This window comes from Lagenorhynchus albirostris, chromosome 13 (assembly GCF_949774975.1).
Source record: "Lagenorhynchus albirostris chromosome 13, mLagAlb1.1, whole genome shotgun sequence".
Lineage (NCBI taxonomy): Eukaryota > Metazoa > Chordata > Mammalia > Artiodactyla > Delphinidae > Lagenorhynchus > Lagenorhynchus albirostris.
Genome location: NC_083107.1, coordinates 7457619 through 7478659, shown reverse-complemented (window position 1 = coordinate 7478659; position 21041 = coordinate 7457619). Strand labels below are relative to the sequence as shown.

At 45.1% G+C, this 21041-nt stretch overlaps 1 protein-coding gene across 1 annotated transcript; it reads right to left on the bottom strand.

The window, feature by feature from the left end:
• Positions 1–6899: 6899 nt before the first annotated feature.
• On the bottom strand, positions 6900–11504 carry LYG2 (lysozyme g2). Its single transcript, XM_060170003.1, is given in 7 exon segments — positions 6900–6960; positions 6962–7016; positions 8392–8530; positions 9412–9551; positions 9554–9607; positions 10627–10764; positions 11408–11504. Coding segments are annotated over 7 exon segments (684 nt in total).
• Between the last annotated feature and the right edge of the window lie 9537 nt (positions 11505–21041).

Genomic DNA, 21041 nt, shown 5'->3' with positions numbered 1-21041 from the left:
AAATATCAGGATACAGGAAATTTGTAAAATGAACAAATATATTCGGGTATCCTTAAAAAATTCTTCACTAGTAGCGATGTGCAATTAAGAAAGTTTTGATGGATGTGCTCTGTGTCATCTGTTTTAAAGAGCCCATCTGCATGAGGGCACTGAAGGAGACATACTGTCACCATGACTAGCAATAAAAACAATGATAGCTACTGTTTCTGGGCACTGAATCAGTTGCTTTATATTTATTTCCTCGTTCAGTTCCCATGATAAAAGTTCAGTATGTTTTCTTCAGAGTCAACACCCTGGGAAGGATCCTACTTAGTCCACCAGGTTGGAAATTCTTCCTTTGGGCCAGTGTGGTGTCCATCTGAGTTAAATCAGGCTCATTAAACCTCTACATTTGAATGAAAACAACCTTGCCCGGGTTAATCACCTGGTTCTTTGTGTGTTAGCTTTTTGCAACATGTGACTCCAAAGAACTTTTGGGGGTTTCCAGGTATCACATCTACCTTCACAGGTAATCTGCCTTCATGGGTGATAATTTAAAATTGCTTCCTAGGCAATTCCAAAAGAAGAATGTTTTAAATTGTGCTGGAAATTTCCAGGGTGACTGATCGAAGGGGTTGGGGGAGGACAAGGTTTCTTTGGGTTTATAAGCTGTTGTATTTTACATTCAGAATTAGCCACATTATACATGTCTGAAACTGAGTAGGCCTTTATTTTACATACAAAATGAAGGAGGCGTACAAGGGAAGAAAAGATTCAGAGAAAGAAATAATTTCCAACCAACATTTGATTGATCCCTTGCGTTACTGCAGACATTTAATCAGTCACGTACCTTATGGGGTCAAGTAGAAATTGTGAGGGCAGAGGTGGGAACTGGGGAATCCATGATGCAGACAGAACACTGTTACTACACACATAGGACATCACGGGGATTAAGGGCACATGCTACAGAGCCTGGCATCCCTGGGTTCAAACCCTAGTACTGGCTGTGGGAACTTGGCAAGTAATTTAATTTTGCTGTGTCTTATCCATTTTCTAATCCATTAAATGAGGATGATAATAGCACTTTTATCATGGGAATTAAATGAAATAAATGTAAAGCAACTGATTCAGTACCCAGAGGTAGTAGCTATCACTGTTTTTATTGCTAGTAATGGTGACAGTATGTTTCCTTCAGAAATGAACACAGTCACTTAACCTTTTTATACCATTTGACCTCTGCCCCTAGCATATTAAGGCCCAGGCTATCAGTGAATCCAGGCTGCTGGGGTGAACCTTGGACTGGCCCCTACTTTTGCCAAAGTGTTGAGGAAGGCAATGAATTTTAAGATTCCTTGACGTCCCAGCTTGGGAAGTAGGCCTCCTTACTCTCCAGACTATTAGCACCTGGGAGGCAGACGACACCTGCTAGCACTGGGCTTGCCCCCAGAGTAGGGCTCATTTCCTGAGCGATTATGCAATTGAATTAGATCCATAACCCTGCCATGTCCGTAAGAATTTGATCTCACGGGAAAGATTTGATTTGAAAGTTTTGCGAAGTGGACTCATATCTGTGTGCTGACTTGGGGTGTCCAGTGCCTAAAATGTTTATGCCCCTGTGCAAACACGATAGTTACTATTCACACCTGAGATCATTTTTCCCTCTTTGGGAGGTTATCACTGATGCTCCCTTAATCTCGAACTTGTGTAGATCAACAAAACACCCATCCAGTTCCCTCCTTCTCAAACACCAGCTGAAAATTAGGCAGAGAAATGAGAGTGTGTGTTGGCCGGGGCAGAGTTGCTCTCCTCAGGGCCGAACTTGCCTACTGGGAATTCCGGCAAAGTGGTCACATGGAGGTTTCTGGACCCAGCTCCAGGCCCCCACATTGCACCGGAAGGGAACAGGCCAAGACTTTGAGGCCAGGCCCAGAAAAGGGAAGAAGCTGCACACAGAACAAAGAACGTCTAAGCGAAATGGTCCATGTCGTACCTACAGCAGCTATGGCTCAGTTTTCTTCATCATCGTGAGTTTTAATAATTGAATGTACTTTGCCATTAAGGAGGTCCTCTATCGGTCTCTCCTGTTGTTTCAACAGCAGCTTTGCGTGCAAAGGGGTCTTATCAGTAAAGGTATGCAGGCGGATTCACTCATTGAATATTGATCAATGTTGGTAAATTAATCTTAGTCCCTAATGGATGTACTCCATACGCTGGTCTAATTCATGTCCTTCTGACCACACCCCCACCCCCGTGCTAAGCCACCTCCCACAGAGCATGCACTCTAGGGTGAACCTTCAGCTCTTGGCTTTTCTTTGAGCAGAAGGCTTCTCTCCTCTCAGAATGCATCTTCCATACTCTGAAGATACCTGTGGCTCTCACAACTTCCTCCTTCAACTCTGCTCTCACTGTGGGTACTGGACCTCAGGACCTTTCAGAGGTCTTCGCTGGTGATGATAGTCAAGACGTCCTGAGATCTCCAGAGTGGACACTTTCCCCAGATCCCCCAAGAAGACCCCAAGACCCAGAACCATCCACAGACTCCACAGCCTCATGATCCTCACCTGTCTTCAAAGTATGCTGAGAATGAGACGAAATGAGAACAGACCCTACCTCTCAGCACTACTCTGTAAATAAGAGCATAGACAGATAGACAAAAACTAAAACAACCGGGCTTCCCTGGTGGCGCAGCGGTTGAGAGTCCGCCTGCCGATGCAGGGGACACGGGTTCGTGCCCCAGTCCGGGAAGATCCCACATGCCGCGGAGCGGCTGGGCCCGTGAGCCATGGCCGCTGAGCCTGCGCATCCGGAGCCTGTGCTCCGCAACGGGAGAGGCCACAACAGTGAGAGGCCCGCGTACCGCAAAAAAAACCACAAAAAACTAAAACAACCCATGCACTGCACCTAGGGGAAAGTCTTTGTAAGCACTATGGTGTTGAGCAGCTGTGAGGAAAGCTGTGTTTTCTTCACCCATAAACCCCACAACAATACCTTCAGAACTGTATTGCGTTTAAGTTGTATCTTCTTCCCCTAAGATACTCTGACAAAACATTTTAGAATCCAGGACAACCCCAAGATCAGTTCATTATATTCTTGCAAGAAAATCAAAGTAAAAATGTGTGTACATCATCAAATTTAACCTAATTATTATGCTTTTATAACTTTCATAAAGTATAAGGACACATATTGAAACACATTGTTCTATCTGATCATTTTTATTTTAGATCCGTGGACACAAAGCTTAAAGGACACCTGAGCAGGGGACTCTTCTCTTTAGAGAGAACTTCAAACAATCCTCAAAGATGTAAGTGATAAGGAATTTTTGTTCTTTACTTGTGAAAATGCTAATCCAGATTCTCTGGCTCCAATTCCTTAAGTTGGAAATAACCCATAATAACGATAACTTAACTAAGAGTTCACTTTGTAAAACATCTTTGTCTTCATTTTAGAATCCAGTGCGGGAAAGAGACAGGAAGTAGTGACAGAAGGCTGGGAAATGGAGGCGGCGGGAGGGGACGCCAAGCCCATGGCAGAGCCTCAGCACTGGAGAGGTTGGTGTAGACCCAAGAATCCAGAAGGGGCAGACGACCTGGGGAACAGGTGGGGGAGCAGAGATCCTGCAGAAGGAAGGACCAGGGTGTGAGAGACGGAGTGAAGGACATAGTTGGAGAGAAATTTAGGCAGGATAGAAGAGGATGTGGTTAGGAACGGAGCCAGGTAGAGCCATGAAGAGTAGCCAAACCCATAGCTTTTCATGGCGTCGACTTGGTGTGATCAAACAGGTGAGACGACATGCTCACAGTCGTGGCTCCTAGAACCCTCCATATAGTTTGGCCAGTTTCAAATTACAGTGAACAGCCTACAGCGACTTACTTCATTCTTTAAAAATGAGAAAAGCTATTTTTCCTACATTCAAGATGTATTTGGCAAAGCCAAGCCCTGGAGTGGGGTTGCTACTCTTTGCTGCTCTTAAATTAGAGCTTGTCAGTCAAGTAGGCATTCACCCCCAGACAACCAGCAAAGAAAGACAAGCAGGTGGAACAGAAATGAGCAGCAAACCGTCCATACCCAGACTCCGCTCGCTCCCTGTGTGCAGCTCATCTCAGGACGCCGGAGCCTGGGGGTCAGGCAGGTGCTTCAAGCTCAAAGCCACAATCAGAAACCACGCCTCTCCCATCCCTTTCTGCCCTTCACATTTTCAAAGCTTCATCCAAGCTTTAACTTCTCATCTTACTAAAAGTAAACAGCATAGCTTTTTTGAGGAAACTACTGAGTGAACCCAAGCAGCAGGAATGTCCACATGGCATGATAATTCCTTTGAGACTTTAATTTGTGTTTTGTTTTTTGTGTTTTCTCTCCCTCATTGGCCAGGCCTTCCTTTGTGTTCCTTTGACTGAGGTCAGCCTCTGTTCCAGGTATTTGTTTTTAAAAGCGTGAAGTTATTAAGGGGTATTAGGCTAGAGGGAGGGAAGAGAAATGTTTTGAAGAGTGGAGAAAAGAGATGCTCTGCACCCCACACCCAAGCAGGGGCCTTCCTACATCCCTAGACATTTCAGGATGCTCAGCTGATTTCCATCTGCCAGGATCTGCATCTCGGTGTCAACGGTCTCATTCCCTTGGAAGTGCTGAAAAGTGTGCCACCTATTTGCATGGAAGACCAGAGGAGCAAAGAATTAAGCTGCTCTCCTCCCAACAGGCAGATACGCCAGTCAATGGCTCTTAGAAGTTGATGTATAAATACCCCAGCTTCTTGGCCCTTGTGTATAATAATTCTGCAGTGTGTTTTGCACAATCCCTCACTGTTTGCTTGGAGGATTGAGCTCCGGTGCCCACTGTGGTAGCCGGCTTGATGACACACATTTTATTGGCTTTCTTCCCTTCCCTGTATCCCCCAGCCACTTCATATCAGCATTCCCTGAACCTCTCAAATAAACCACCTGCACCTGAAGTTGTTTCAGGGTCTGCTTCTATGGGAACCAAACTAAGACACCTTAAATATTGACTCTCCTCTAGAACATCTGGTATCTCAGTCATAAAAAGAATACTGGGGGAATAGATTCAGAGTATGAGTCATCATACTCTTTCTTGTTTTTCAAATTATTTGGAAATTATCTCACCTGGGTGTACTTTTTTGCTTTAGTAGTGACATTGAAGGAGTTGGCAATTAGTTGGAGTACATGCTGTGATTTCTCCCACAGAAGAAATCATTCTTGAGCAAAGTGAACATCTAAAGAATGTCCTGGATTGCCCACATGCAGAGATAATAATCAAAGTATTTAAGTGGTACAGCATGGTCCTCAACCAGTCATAAAAGATGCTGGTCTACATGCTGCAGGGCTGCCTCACCAGCTGACCATAGGCTCTGCCCAGTGAAACACAGGGGTCCCAGTTCTGCCTGGGTGAAATCTGCAGGTAGGCTTGAGGGGTCATTGAGCAGAGAAGGGTTTACTTGGCTTTCTCCAAGGGGGCTCAGAGGTAGGTGGGTATGATTTTGATTCCTCCTCAGAAAAAGAAGTGATGTGTAGAAACATTTATTGAACATCTCCGAAGGGAGCTAAAGGCCCAGCAGGGGCCATATGGGCAGGGACTTTGAGAGCTTTACATTCCAACATATTATTTGTGTTTTCTTCTGAGTATGGAAGTAAAGCCACAAACTGCATCAGGTTTCCTTCTGGAAGAATGTCTCTTCTCCATTGTGGGTGGTCTGGGCAAGACCAAAAAGCAGAGCAGCCCGCCTGTAGGCGTGTATATGATCCAAGGTAAGTCCATCAGTCTCTCCCGGAACCATAAAAGTGAAGCAGAATGATGAAAGGATGGGAGGAAAGGTCGTTGGAGTTCATTTACGCAGTGAGAGTGCTAATTCGTTCGTGCAGTAGGGATGCTATAAAGTATGGTCAACTGCTTCCTGCTACCCAGACCCCAGAGCTGCCTGGTTACTCTTCTTGTCCTTGAGCCTTTCATTGGCTCTGGGAGCCTTTTGATAGCCTTTCGGTAATTTCCTTTTACTGCTTAAAATTTCCAGAACTGGTTCATTTTACTTACACCTAAAGAACAACAACAAAATTGGCTCCTATATGCTTATCTTCAGCCATGTTTGGTGGAGAATGGACCTCTTGAAAGACTGTGTGGCAGCAACTACTGAAAAGGGAAGAAAAGAAGCCAGTCCCTGGATCTTCAGCAAACAAGAGGACGAAGACACAAGAGGTAGGCGTGGGCCTGAGGGACGCGGTGTACGTCCCTTGAGGAAGATCAGCTTCACCACAGTTGGCTCTCAGGTACCCAGGGAGCTAGAATTCCAGCCTGGTTTCTCCATGGCCTCCCAGGTTGACCGGCTTGGGAGTCAGGCATTCCTCACAAGCAAAGCCCTAGTAGCTTGAGCAGATACTAGGAAAAGGACAAAGGCTCAGGTCAGGCTCTCTTCTTGTTAGCAATTCTGGTAAGACAGGGAGTAGGTGGGCATTGAAATCATGGGCTAGGACTTCCCTGGAAGTCCAGTGGTTAAGACTCCACGCTTCCACTGCAGGGGGGTATGGGTTTGATCCCTGGTTGGGGAACTAAGATCCCGCATGCCATGTGGTATAACCAAGAAAAAAAAAAAAAGTAAAGAAAAGAAATCATGGGCTAAAATGAGGCCTTGCTGCAATATGTGGACTTATTCTTAAGAATATGTCACTTACTATGACATTTACATTTACTGCACAATAATTATGCATATGTTTATGCATATTTCATGGGAACCGTAATGCGAACTGGGTAGATTTTCCTTTTTTTATGCTTATTTGCATGAAGAAAAGTGAGAAATGAATTTTCTGTCATAAGTGCAACCATTCCTTTGCCAGTGTTGGGTACAACACAACCATATCAAACCCTCAAAGAGGGGCTATCTGAGCACCTGCCAACCTGGCCCACCCACAGAGCTTTGCCTAGAAGCCGTGTCTCTTATAGAATTTAGCTCGAGCTATAGTATCACTGATGACATCAGTCTATGTCCGCGGGGGTGGCAGTGGCTTCAGTTCCTGACTTGAAGGCTGAGAGACCACCTGAGAGGAAACCAGAGGTTCAGATTGAAAGATTAACTTTCAGCAGAAATAAGATATGAGCATTCCCGGGATGTCAGCCCTCCAGGGAAATCTTCCAAAGCAGACAGTCCCAGATCCTCTTTCCCCCCTTCCTCTCCTCCTGAAAGGATCCATTTCCTCAAGAATCACTGAAAAACTTCCAGATTGCTTTCCTTCTCTCTCTCTTTTTCTGAAGACTTTTGTTTTTCTTGCTGCAAAAGTCAGATTTGCTTCTTATTTAGTGCAGGCCTGGCGAAACTAGATCCCCAGTAAATCTTCAGTCTAAAACTGCTTGTAACATTCTCTCAGTCATTCAAGAACTCACTCATTTATTCACTCATTCATTCATTCAATAAAATGCTTTAAGCACCTACTATGACCAGGAGGTGTGCCACACTGAGCGCACACTGCACAATGATGCTCGAGACATACTCATTCCTTCGTAGGTGCATGTGTGCGATATGCATGTTTGAGCATATGTGTATTATCCCCTAGAAGGTTAATCTCCAGTAGTTACTCATGTGTTTACCATAATTGTGCTCTGCTCGAATGTCTAGAGATAAAGACCCCTGGTCCTGATCCCTGCCTTCAAGGACCTTGAAATAGAAAATAGAAACTGTTTATTTGAAATTAAGGCCATAAAATGTAAAACTGTTTATTTGAAATGAAGGCCATAAAAGGAGAGAGGTATATACACACCATGGGCCTATAGGAGGCAGACTTACTAAGAATTGGTATGGCTGGATGTGAAGGGAGAAGGGAGAAGGAACCAGAGAACCTAAGAAAAAAATATGTTTTTTTCTGGCTGGGATGACTGGGTATGTTATAGTGCCTTTCACAGAGGCAGAAAATACAGAAGAAAAAGCAAGTTTGTAGTGAGAGGCTAGTGAGTTAGTTCAGTCTGGGAGATGCTGAACCTGAGGGGGTCTGTCATCAGCCTAGCAGGGATTTCCACCTGGACACATCATGGTACCTAAAGCCCTGGTGTCACTGAGGATGCTCAGAGAGTGAAAATTTGTTCAAAAAATTCAGAAAGTGGGTAAAAGCTTCTTGCACCAGGGGAAAAAAACCCATCAGAGGAAGGCAAACATATTCTTTTAAACAATCACACTAATTCTCAAGGTATCACTCAATGGCTCAATAACCAATGAGATGTAACAAGAACCCCCAACATCTGGCAGAAGGGGAATGGAAATTGGGCATGAAGAACACTCCAAGGAACTCAGTGCTTCAGAGAACACTAGGGGTCCTCCCAGGCCCACTGCTGACCCTATGGGCACAGGCCCAGGGAGGCCCAAGGTACACCCGGCCTTCTGGGCTCTCACTCACTGCTCTTCTAAACAAAGCACTGGCCTACCTTTGAGGTATTGAGCCACAGTCCACGTGGGGAATTTTTTCTGGTTTGCCTTAATTCTGTCTGTGAGAATCCCAACAGCCTGCAAAAGGTGTTCTTTGCTGTCCCAGGTACCAACAGGTTGATGGATTTTTTTTATCAAGCTAGAAAATTCAGATAAGAATGTCAGCACCTGGATGGAGTAACACATTTTTCTGCTGTCCTGATTTCTCCTCCTTATGTTCAAGGTCATAGACACTGGCCTTATCCCTTTTCTTTATTCCCACAGAATCAATTCTACAAGTCCTTTCACAGAAAAGAAAATCAGAGAAATACGGTAAGATTTGGGAGAAGTGGATGTAGCATAGTTTTAGTTAAGCACTCCAAAAAAATAAAAAAAGTTGTTTCAAAACAAATAATGAGCACCCAAAGTCTAGATATTTGCAGTCAAAAATAATTGGAAGGCTAGAAGTCTCAGTTTCTCAGACAATTTAAAATAAAGCCTGGGGGAGTTCCCTGGCAGTCCAGTGGTTGGGACTCAGTGCTTTCACTGCCGGGGCCTGGGTTCAATCCCTAGTGGGGGAACTAAGATCCCTCAAGCCGTGTGGCATGGAATAGAATAGAATAGAATAGGGGAAAACCTGGAAGCAAATATCCTGATAATTTGGGTCCCCTTCCTCCAATTTGCCTAAAGGACAAGTTGGTTCAAGTAGGGTTTCATTATAATGTTTTGATCTACACAGATGAAATTTACTATTTCATGAACCTCAAAGGGATACCTGTAATAGTACCCTTTATAAGATTTTCTCAATTTAAGTACATTGCATAATATTAATTACAAATGTCATTACAAAACTCATAAGATACTTAAAAAAAAAGATATCCAATAACTGGTGTATCTTGACATGTTACAGAAATCCCAGTGGAAATTACGCAGGTACCCGTGTTTTGAAGCCTAGGATAAATGCAGATAGATTTCCAGTTTGGGTTAGCTTCTGTGAGGAAGGAGGAAGTGGGGCCGATTGAAAGTTTCTAGCTGAGTACCTGCATCAAGCCAAATTTAAGTCCTTTGTGGTCCCAGCCGTCTTGCCGGATGGTTCCGCCGTGGCTTTCTCTGGAAATGATGGCTGCAGTGAGAGCAGGGTCCATGCAGTGCCTCAGCCTGACTTCTTTGATTAGAATTTGTAAGACTTGAAGACCTTCAAATCCATCTCAGCAAACATTTCAAAACCACAGATGCCTACACCAATAGAAAATAAACTGTTTCCTCCACTCCAGAAGAGACCCCTTTTTCAAAGTTTAATGAGTTAGCCACAGGTCTGACTGTGGCCCACAGGCTTGGGACATCCATTTTAGGACTTTTTTTTTTTTTTTTTTGCGGTACGCGGGCCTCTCCCTGTTGTGGCCTCTCCCGTTGCGGAGCAGAGGCTCCCGTTGCGGAGCAGAGGCTCTGGACGCGCAAGCTCAGCGGCTCAGCAGCTCACAGGCCTAGCCGCTCCGCGGCATGTGGGATCCTCCTGGACCGGGGCACGAACCCGTGTCCCCTGCATCGGCAGGCGGACTCTCAACCACTGTGCCACCAGGGAAGCCCCTTAGGACATTTTTTGGTCTCTGATTGCATAAACCCAGAAAGGTCCTCAGCCCCAGATGGATACCTCTTCTGCTTTCTTTCTTGTTCTCTTTTCTGCCACATCTGGTGCATTGGGAAAAGTCTTGGACTAGTAATCAGCCAACCTATGTTTGAGTTTGGTCTGACACTACCTAGCCCTGGGCCCTTGGGAAGCCTCTCTTCCTTGCTGAGCCTCAGTTGTCTGATCTGTCAATTGGGAAGGTAGGATTAGCTTGACCTTGTAGTTGCTTCCAGCTCTGATATGCTAATACTGAGACAACATGAAGAAGACTTCGGAACAGAATTACCCAAGAGAGGACGTACAGAGAGCGTTGCTTAAAATGCTCACGCTGTAACCTGAAGTCGACACAACAACAAACGAACAAACAAAGCCAGAATTTGATATTTTAATTAAGCAATCATTTCAATATGTAGAAATAAACACCTCTCGACCAGGTTTGGAAAGGATGAAGGGAAAGTGAAAAGCAGCAGCTTGATAGGGGAGTCAGGATTCTGTTTTTCCCTCAGTTTTAATGTTGATATTACTACTATAATAATGAACTTCTCAGAATTGAGCTCCTTCCTAAGAAAGAATCTGAAAATGTTGAAAGGGGGCTAGCCAAATGCTTGCCTGGCTTCACACTCCCTGCCGGCAATCACCCTGGTGATATCACAGGTAGCAGCAGAGGTCTCCATGGTCATGATGGTACCATAGCAGCCACGGTACAGGCGGGAACGCAGGCGAGGGTTCATTGAAAGGGTGAAGGAGCGTGAGCCCCTAGAAGTGCCTGCGGGGCACAAGGATCATTCACGTGAAGCCTGCGAGAAAATACTGCTCGGAGTTGCTCTCACGAACATCACTCAACCAACGGCAAAGCCATAGGCTTAATCCTCCCCAAGCCCCTCCCCCAGACCCCCAGAATGGCTCACCAGAAGGTATTCCGAACTCAGCAGCAACCTGTCAGGATTTTACAAAGTGGTGGCCTTATTCCTAAAACATAGGTTTAAGTTTGAGAATCCATTAGCAGATCTCCGAGCACCTGGCTTCAATCTGCTGCCTTCAGTGTGGCTCTCCCGCTGTGGAGGAGCTTTTAAATGCCAGCATGCAGACTCACCTGCCTCTTCTCACCTTCATGCTGTACCCCTGATCTGGGAGGAGCTTTATATATGCTTTAAAACCCTCTTTAAACCACTGACCTCATTAGGCCTGATTATAATGGTACTTGGGATTTAGGTGGCCCTTTTAATAAAAGGATTTCAAAGCATATGTTAACCACTATTAATTAATCTAATGAACCCCCAAGGTGTACTGGAGGCATATATTTGGTGGACTGTTTCTGGGTATCTAAAATTGTGCTAGGCAAACAGCTTCTAAATTTGAGAACAAGAAACAGATACTTAGTCTAAAAAAGATAAATAAACAGGAAATACTAGCAGCTGCCGTTCCTGGATTGGTTGTTTGCCTGCAATGCTGAGCCTTCTGTTCTTTGTTCTTCATTCCACTCTCACATGATTCCCATAGCAACATGTCACGTGATCTCAATGGGTGACCTTGGCTCCTTGCTCCACTTCTGCCTCTGACAAGCAGGTCCAGGAGTGTCTGCCTGCTCTTGGGAGGCCAGTGCGAAGCCAGGGACTGGGAACGTGGGTGCCAGCTTCCCAGACTTCCTGAGGAAATGGTAAAAAAGGATTTGGCCAAGGAGGAAAATTTCTTCAAGGATGGACTGTCTTCAAACTTCTGTCTGAAGGAAGAGACGGAGCACGTTGTGCAGCTCCAGAAACAGGAAGTGGAAGAGATATTTTTGAAATAGGCAAAGCGCATTTCCCAGAGGGGAGGAGGGAATCTGACACGGGTCCTAGCAGCAGTGTGAGAAATTTCCATGACTGTACACGTCCTTCCACTCATCCACCAAGTGAACAGAGATGTGAGGGAGACTGAGCAGGAGACAGGGAAGACAGAGGCCGGGAGTCAAGTGACTTTCCCAGCTCCCTGGCAATGGGTAAAGCACACCTTCTAGAACATGCCCTCCAGAAGCTGATCTCTGCTCTCCCCCACTGCACTCACTTCTGCCCAGACTGCCTTCCTGTGTGCAGAACAGCCTGCCCTTTTAAGTGGCCTCCAGCCTTGCATTCCAGGGAAGAAGGGTGGGTATGTCCTGAGCCACTGATGATCCTGCTTCGACTATCAGGACCTGTTCCACCACCACCATCAACGCCACGGTCAGTGCCTCTCTGTAAGAAGGGGTTTGGCATGGGTCCAGCTGCTCCAGGGTAGTCCTCAGGAACACCTGGGCTTCCACCAGTGACAGTGGCAACAGCACGCTGACACAGTGCTCATGGCCCTCCCAGTGCAGGGGCTTATGTGGGGCTTCCAGGCTAAGGGTAAGGAGAAAGTTCAAGAAAGGGAGAAGGAGAAGTAGACCAAGAATTAAGTTAGGTGAAAGATACTAGGTAGAGGCTGAAGCTGTCCTTAGATGCTCCTAGAGAATAAAAGAAATAATAAAACATAGGACTGTTGAATGTGGAGCTTACTTTATTCTTCTCCCTGTTTTCAGATAGTGGGGCTACAAGTCCTTCCAGGTATGAAGGTCTTAATGTCCAGGCTCTCTGCAATTTATTTATTTATTTAATATATTTATTAATTTATTTATGGCTGTGTTGGGTCTTCGCTGCTGCGTGCGGGCTTTCTCTCGTTGCGGCGAGCGGGGGCTACTCTTCTTTGCGGTGCACGGGCTTATCATTGCGGTGGCTTCTCTTGTTGCGGAGCATGGGCTTTAGGCGCGTGGGCGTCAGTAGTTGTGGCACGCGGGCTCAGTAGTTGTGGCTTACGAGCCCTAGAGCGCAGGCTCAGTAGTTGTGTCGCACGGGCTTAGTTGCTCCGCAGCATGTGGGATCTTCCTGGACCAGGGCTCAAACCCGTGTCCCCTAAATTGGCAGGTGGATTCTTTACCCCTGCGCCACCAGGGAAGTCCCTGTCCTCTGCAATTTAAGTAATGGTTTTCAAAGTGATGTGGATTATGAAGCTTTGCCCAAGTTGTGAGACTACAAATGAACATTTATTTGACACCCATCGTCCATTAGGTTGCTGTGGACATTGTATCACTTGATCTTCCCAACAACCTTGTGAGGGAGGTATTATCATTTATTTTAGTGATGAGGACACTGAGACTCAGAGAAGTTAAGCAACTTGTCAAAGATGGCACAGGTAGGACATGGCGAAGCTGGGATTTGACCCTGGACTGTGAGAATCCAAAATCCATGCTCTTCTACAACATCAGAGGTACTAGCACCATGGACCCATGACCCAGCAGAGTGATTACTGTAACAGGTTCAAATCAATTAATTTGCACACAAAACATTGTCTGTGGCCTGAATAAATAACTCCAGTCATAGATATTTACCAGTCATTCAGGTAGATGCTGTTGTAATTTTTAAATACAGATGAATATGAATCAACTGAATCCACAGTGGCTTTTTGTCACTTTATATCTTCTCTATTGATAACAATGGTAGCTAACATGCATTGAGCTTGCACAGTAGGCCTGGTAGAATAGTAGTAAGGAGTACAGCCTAGGTCTGAACCCAGATTGGTTGCACTCTAAAGCCTAGCTCTTTTTTAAAAATTTTATTTTATTGAAGTATAGTTGATTTACAATGTGTTAATTTCTGCTGTACAGCAAAGTGATTCAGTTATACATATATATATATTCTTTTCCATTATGGTTTATCACAGGATATTGAATATAGTTCCCTGTGCTCTACAGTAGGACCTTGTTGTTTATCCATCATATATATAAAAGCTTACATCTGCTCACCCCAACCGTCCCTCCCCCAGCACCTTCCCCCCTTGGCAACCAACAGTCTGTTCTCTATGTCTGTGAGTCTGTTTCTGTTTCATAGGTAAGTTCATTTGTGTCATATTTTATTTATTTACTTACTTATTTTGGCAGCTTGCAGCATCTTAGTTCCCCAAGCAGGGATTGGACCCCCACCTTCGGCAGTGAAAGCACAGAGTCCTAACCCCTGGACCACCAGGGAATTCCCTGTGTCACATTTTAGACTCCACATATAAGTGAATCTTTCACTTTCTGACTTACTTCACTTAGTATGATCATCTCTAGGTCCATCCATGTTGCTGCAAATGGCTTTATTTCATTCTTTTTATGGCTGCATAGTATTCCATTGTATATATGTACCACAGCTTTTTTATCCATTCATCTGTCAGTGGACATCGAGGTTGTTTCCATGTCTTGGCTGTTGCAAATAGTGCTGCAAGTGAACGTTGGGGTGCATGTATCTTTTTTTTTTTTTTTTTGCAGTAAGTGGGCCTCTCACTGTTGTGGCCTCTCCCATTGCGGAGCACAGGCTCTAGACGCGCAGGCTCAGCCGCCATGGCTCATGGGGCCAGCCGTTCCACGGCATGTGGGATCTTCCCGGACCGGGGCACGAACCCGTGTCCCCTGCATCGACAGGTGGACTCTCAACCACTGCACCACCAGGGAAGCCCTCATTGGCTACTTTTATCTGTGTAACAGCTGAAGCTGCCTGCACGATAATGATCTTGGGTCTGAGCTGAAGCGTTAGAAGCCCTGTCTTCTGAAGTATTTGGCTCGTGCAAGGACACCATTGCAGAAGTCACAGCTCAGGTCCTGGCTGCTTCAGGTGTAGTCACAGAGTCCACCTGGAATTTGTGAGTTGGGTTAATGCCAAGCCCACAGCCCCTCACTGTGGCAGGGTGCTCAGCAGTTAACTCAGATTCTCTTTCCTAGTTGCTTTTTAGGAGGCAACTGAGGTTTGGGAGAATCTGCTGCAATGAATTATGTTTGTACCTATTCACTCCATGCTGGGAAACCAACCCATGGGTTACACAAAGCTCTCAGGTGCTGGTCAGGGGTCCAGGTTGGAAACCTCCTCTGGATTTCTTTGATTCTAACAGTCAGGACCTCAGTCATCTGGGAAACCTGGGCCTTGCTGATCCAGGAGGTGGGGCATGAAGGCCAGGGTCCTGCAAGGAGAGAGGCAGAGGGTGATGCAGCTTCCTGGGCTCAGGGCTACTTTTTCATTTCCCTTTTTCTCTCCTCCCCTTTGGCAGAACCATCGCCACCTTCAATCTTCCTGAGGATAAATAGTAAAGCTACAAGTTTAGGCAAAGGAAGGGACGAGCAGACATTTCACAGCTGTTTTCAGGGTAATGGTAAGAGGCAGAGTTGGAAAACAGAGGTGACAGATGTAGCGTAGGGACCAGTCTGATGCCCTCTTTCAGTGCTGCTGATATAGCAGTCTGTATGTAAGCAAGATTGTGTTAAGTTGCTGGTCTTTCAATTTCAGATGCATTTCCAATATCCTGCATTTGTGCTGTCCTCACAATTGCTGATTTTGATATCAAATTTGTGTGCAGATGATTTCCTACCTTTACTGTATGTTTACCTTTACCGGTGAGCTTTTCCATTTGTAATTTCTTGGTTTCTAGTTGTGGCCTTTCTTTTCCACCTAGAGAAGTTCCTTTAGCCTTTGTTGCAAATCTGGTCTGGTGGTGCTGAATTCTGTTAGCTTTTGCTTGTCTGTAAAGCTTTTGATTTCTCTGTTGAATCTGAATGAGAGCCTTGCTGGGTAGAGTATTCTTGGTTGTAGGTTCTTCCCTTTGATTACTTTAAATATATCGTGCCACTCCCTTCTGGCCTGCAGAGTTTCTGCTGAGAAATCAGCTGAAAACCTTATGGGAGTTCCCTTGTACATTATTTGTTGCTTTTCCTTTGTTGCTTTTAATATTTTTTCTTTGTCTTTAATTTTTGTCAATTTGATTACTATGTGTCCTGGCATGTTCCTCCTTGGCCTTATCTTGCCTGGGACTCTCTGCACTTCCTGGACTTGGGTGACTGTTTCCTTTTCCATGTTAGGGAAGTTTTCAGCTATTATCTCTTTGAATATTTTCTCAGGTCCTTTCTCTCTCCTCCTTCTGGGACCCCTATAATGTGAATGTTGGTGCATTAGATGTTGTCCCAGAGATCTCAGACTGTCCTCATTTCCTTTCATTCTTTTTTCTTTATTCTATTCCACCACAGTGATTTCCACCATTCTGTCTTCCAGCTCACTTATCTGTTCTTCTGCCTCAGTTATTCTGCTACTGATTCCTTCTAGTGTGTTTTTCATTTCAGTTATTGTATTGTTCATCTCTGTTGTTTGTTCTTTAGTTCATCTAGGTCTTTGTTAAACATTTCTTGTATCTTCTTGATCTGTGCCTCCATTCTTTTTCCAAGATTGTGGATCATCTTTATTACCACTACTGTGAATTCTTTTTCAGGCAGATTGCCTATCTCCACTTCCCTTAGTTGTTCTTCTGGAGTTTTATTTTGTTCCTTCATCTGGAACATATTCCTCTACCATCTCATTTTGTCTAACTTTCTGTGATTGCAGTTTCCTCCACAGGCTGCAGGGTTGCAGCTTTTCTTGCTTCTGCTGTCTGCCCCCTGGTGGATGAGGCTGTCTAAGAGGCTTGTGCAGGCTTCCTGGTGGGAGAGACTGGTACTTGCCCACTGGTGGGTGGAGCTTGGTCTTGTCCCTCTGGCGGGCAGGGATGTGTCAGGGGGTGTGGTTTATTGGACAGCTGTGTGTTCAGGAAGACTTTAAGCAGCCTGTTTGCTGTTGGGTGGGCCTGTGTTCCCACCCTGTTGGTTGTTTGGCCTGAAGCATCCCAGCACTGGAGCCTACAGGCTGTAGCGTGGAGCCAGGTGTTGGTGAGAAAATGGCGGCCTCCAAGAGGGCTCACACCAATGAGTACTCCCCAGAACTGCTACTGCCAGTGTCCTTGTCCCTGCAGTGAGCCAGAGCTGCCCCCCACACCTCCACAAGAGACCCTCCAATACTAGTAAGTAAGTCTGGTCCAGTCTCTTATGAGGTCACTGCTTTTTATCCTGGGTCCTGGTGTGCACAAGACCATGTGTGCACCCTCCAAGAGTGGAGTTTCTGTTTCCCCCAGTCTTGTGGAATTCCTGTGATCAAATCCTGTTGGCCTTCAAAGCCAGATTCACTGGGGGCTCCTCCTCCCATTGCCAGACCCCAAGCTGGAGAGCCTCATGTGAGTCTCAGAACGTTCACTCCTGTGGGAGAGATTCTGTGGTATAATTATTTTCCAGTTTGTGGGTCGCCCACCTGGAGTGTATGGGACTTGATTTTACCATGATTGCACCCCTCCTACTGTCTCATTGTGGCTTCTTCTTTGTCTTTGGATGTAGGGTATCTTTAGCACTATTTTGTTGATGGTTGTTCAGCAGTTAGTTGTGATTTTGGTGTTCCCATAAGACGAGGTGAGCTCATGTCCTTCTACTCTGCCATCTTGTCTCCTTCACCCAAAGTTCCTTATAGTCCCAAAATTCCTTGTAAAATTTTAAAAAATGTTTGTTGAATGGATGGTTCAAGAAAGAAAGGAATGAATGTAAGGCTGGCCCTATCTGAGAAGTTTTTAGAATTCAGAGCCAGGAAAAAATTTGCTTCTCTTGAGTAACTATGCTTCCTACTTTTCTTTGTCAAAAAAAAAAAAAATTTGCCTTTTCCTCTTTGCCCCAGTTGCAAGGAACCTTAGGACCGAATCTGAAATTCAAGCATGGCAACGATGTCAGCCTCAGTGGTTAGCTGAGTCCCATCTCCTTGGTCCCAGTGTTGCTAGTTTTGTATTGCATTACATTAGTTTTACATTGGTAAATCACGTCAATGCTTCTGTAGAATTATATGGTCTATTAATAAATTCAATAAATACTTCTGGTGAAAGAATTTTTATAGAGGAACAGTGAGCATTTTTCAATGGTATGGATTTAAAGTCTGGCCCAAGCAATGCTGCTGTAAGTCCACCCCACATTCTGCAGAGCCCCCTCCTTTTGTGAGGCACCTGGCAAGAGGCTGCTTGTCGGTGGCTGTTAGCAACTCCAGGATTTGTTGAACAGCTTGGGGTGGAAAAGAACATTTTCCACTGCAGTTTTTTTTTTTTCCACTGCAGTTTTAATTATCAGAAGTACCACTATGTTCCCATGCTTATCTTTCCCATCTCCAAGGTCATTTGGGAAAAATGCAACACACTCACCAGTAAAGGCAAGAAGGCCCAGAAGTAGCCACAGCACAGACATATTGATGACTTGGCACTACGGATCCTAAAATGATTTTAAAATAGAAATTAGCTCAAAGATGTGAAGATATCAATTGTTGTCATAACATTATGTAGTGTTTCTATGGAAGAGTGTGAAAAGAATGAATGTGTGTCCCCCTGTCTGAACTAAGAAAATTAATTATTTGAATCATAATGAAATAAGCCAGAGCGGGACATGTGCTCCATCCATCCTTTTAATTAGCTTAAAAATGACGAGACTCCTGCTCAGCCCACAGGAACTCAACATACTGTCGAGTTACCAAATACAGGTTCTTTCAAGAAACCAAGATACTTTGATTCTCAACACTGAGAAATACGGTGATCTGACTGCAGATCTTGAAAAGCCAGTTTCTGATGCATGTGCCTCATCCCAATAGCCTCTTCATTATCAAAAGGTAATACCAAAAGTAGAATTTCTCATCAGTGCTTCTCTTACTTTGGGTTCTTTTTCCTTGAGTTAAGAGGAAAGGTTACGCTTTCCTTGGTGCCTTGCCATCTTTGCTTTGGTTAGAAGAAGAAGCTGGAAGACATTCCCCACTGCTCTAAGCCCCCAGCCTGGGAATCTCAGACCCCTTTGGTCACCTTGAGCCATGTTTCCCGTTCTCCCTCTATAGGACTCCTAGGCAGGAACAAACCTGGGCCAGAGCCTGGGGAGACCAATAAACAGGCTATTTCCACAAGCAAAGTCAAATCCTCACGAAGTCAGGTCATGATAGGGGTCCAGGATTGAACTCATAAGGGGGTCAGCAGACAAGAGATCGGACAACTGGTCACCATCAAGCACTTGCTCTCAAATACTTTCTCATCCCAGCTATTCCTCTAATCACCTTCCTCGTGTACAAAGAGCCCTGGTTCCCCCACTAGCTACCAAATGAATATACAAATGCCACCCAGAATAGCTTGCCGCTGACCCCAGGGGATGCCTGAGGAGCCAGCCACCTGCCCCCAAAGCCTCCACCTTCCACGAGCCCCTTCTACTGCTGGCTGCTCCCATCATCTCCCTTGGTCAGCGGAGCTTAGCTACGATCCTTTTGAGTTACTACTATCATTACAAGTGGGGTGTGTGTATAAATATGTACTCAGCACTTTCATAATGCTTTTCTCATCTCTTTTGTTTGAAGGTTAGTATTGTGGGTGGTTCCTTCCAAACACCCAGGAAGAGAATATGTCAAGATGAAGAAGAGGTATTAAGGAAGTCATTTGAATTAACAAAAAGCCATGCTTTTTGTTTTTCTTCCCTACAACATTGAGATAGTCTATCTGATTTCCCTTAGTTGAGTAGAAAATGTCGTGCCCAGTCCAGAACACCAGAAAGATACAGGAACTTTGCATTTTAGCTGTGTTTACAGGAACTCTCAGATTCAATCACCTAACACGAATCACCCACTGAGCCCCCAGCACTGAATGAGAGAGGACACTCTGTCCCAGGAAAAAGAGCAGAGAAAGAGCCATGTAGGTACAGGAAAAGCTCATAGTTTCATGAAAGTGTATATTTACAGAGGCTTCTCACTGGCTTTATGGAAAGGACCCATCCGAAAAAAGGACTGCTTGCAACCAGATGCAAAGCCCAGAGCATTTTACTCTTTGTACTGCTTTTCCAGGGGAAAAAAATTCTTCTTGGAAACACAAGTGGAAAAATTTAGCTTTTATTGCAACATGAAAGCTCGTTTCATTTTCCAGGCATGGAGCTAAATGTCTGTGTTGCGTAAGCACTTGAATGAAAAGAGTCTGTGTAAATACATGTGCCAGTGACTTAGGAACACAGAGTTACTTTGTTTGTTTTTTTTCAATTACATCAGGAAAGAGCAAGAAGGGACAATAAGACATCAGCATAGCATATCGAAGGAACCCAAACTCTGTGACGCAACTTTCCAGGTGCCAAAAAGGAGTCTATGTTCAGAAGGGAGTGTTGAGGCGTCACTGGAGTGTGTGTGGGGAGAGTCCATCGGTCACCCAGGACCGATCCGGTCAAAGCCCTGTGGCTTCAGACACTTGGAACCATTATCAAAACGTCAGGTCAGTCCAGCACTGTGTTCATGATGCCAAGCACAGCATCCCTCTTCTCCCTTTCTGGAGAGCAAAACTGTGACAGACAGCATGGGGGTGTCAAGGTGGAGGGCACGCTGGAAACTGACAACCTGAACACCACTTGGGGCCAATTCAGGTTCCTGGTGGCCTCCACGCACCCTGCCTCCACTGAGCACTTTGTAATTCTCAAAGCAGTGTTTAGATTTGTAAGGTGTCATGGACTATTTCCTCCTCAGTTAAACAATGTTTCTGGAAAAGATGGAAATAAAGGTCTTTGTTCTTTGTAATTCTCTCACAAGAGAACCCCCATTCCTTTTCCATGAATGTTCTCCCAGATTATCCCCACAAACCTTGAACCACAGGCATCCTAGGTCCTTAGGGTCCTCCGACCAGCCTGGAAAAGTTGCCATGTTAACATCCTAAGGTGCTGGGAGATGGAGGTGGCCCTGCCCCATCGTGCCCCACCCCACTTGGTCCTGGAAGGATTGAGGACTGCTCTCTACACACACACCAGGCAGGTCTCTTCTGCTCCACGTTGTACTGTCACCCTGACCCTGGTTTTATTGCTAACTCAGCTTTCTTGCTTGCTCCCTATGGACTGAAAGGCCTTTCCAGTAGCATCACATCTTAGCCATATCCCCTCATGCTCTCCCTCCTCACACACACCCTAGCATTGCCCCGCAGACTGCTGTGCACCAACAGCCCTTAAATGAAAACAACAGCAATGACAGCCACATACATAAAATGTTTCTGCCACTAGGACCACATTTTCTTGAGAAAAATCTAACTTTCTAGAGTCAGATATAAGGCTCCTTTTAAACTCACTTTTTGCAGAGTTGCATTTTCACATGGTCCATGAAAATATGTATTTACTGAATTTGGATTGTGAGCAAGGATTGC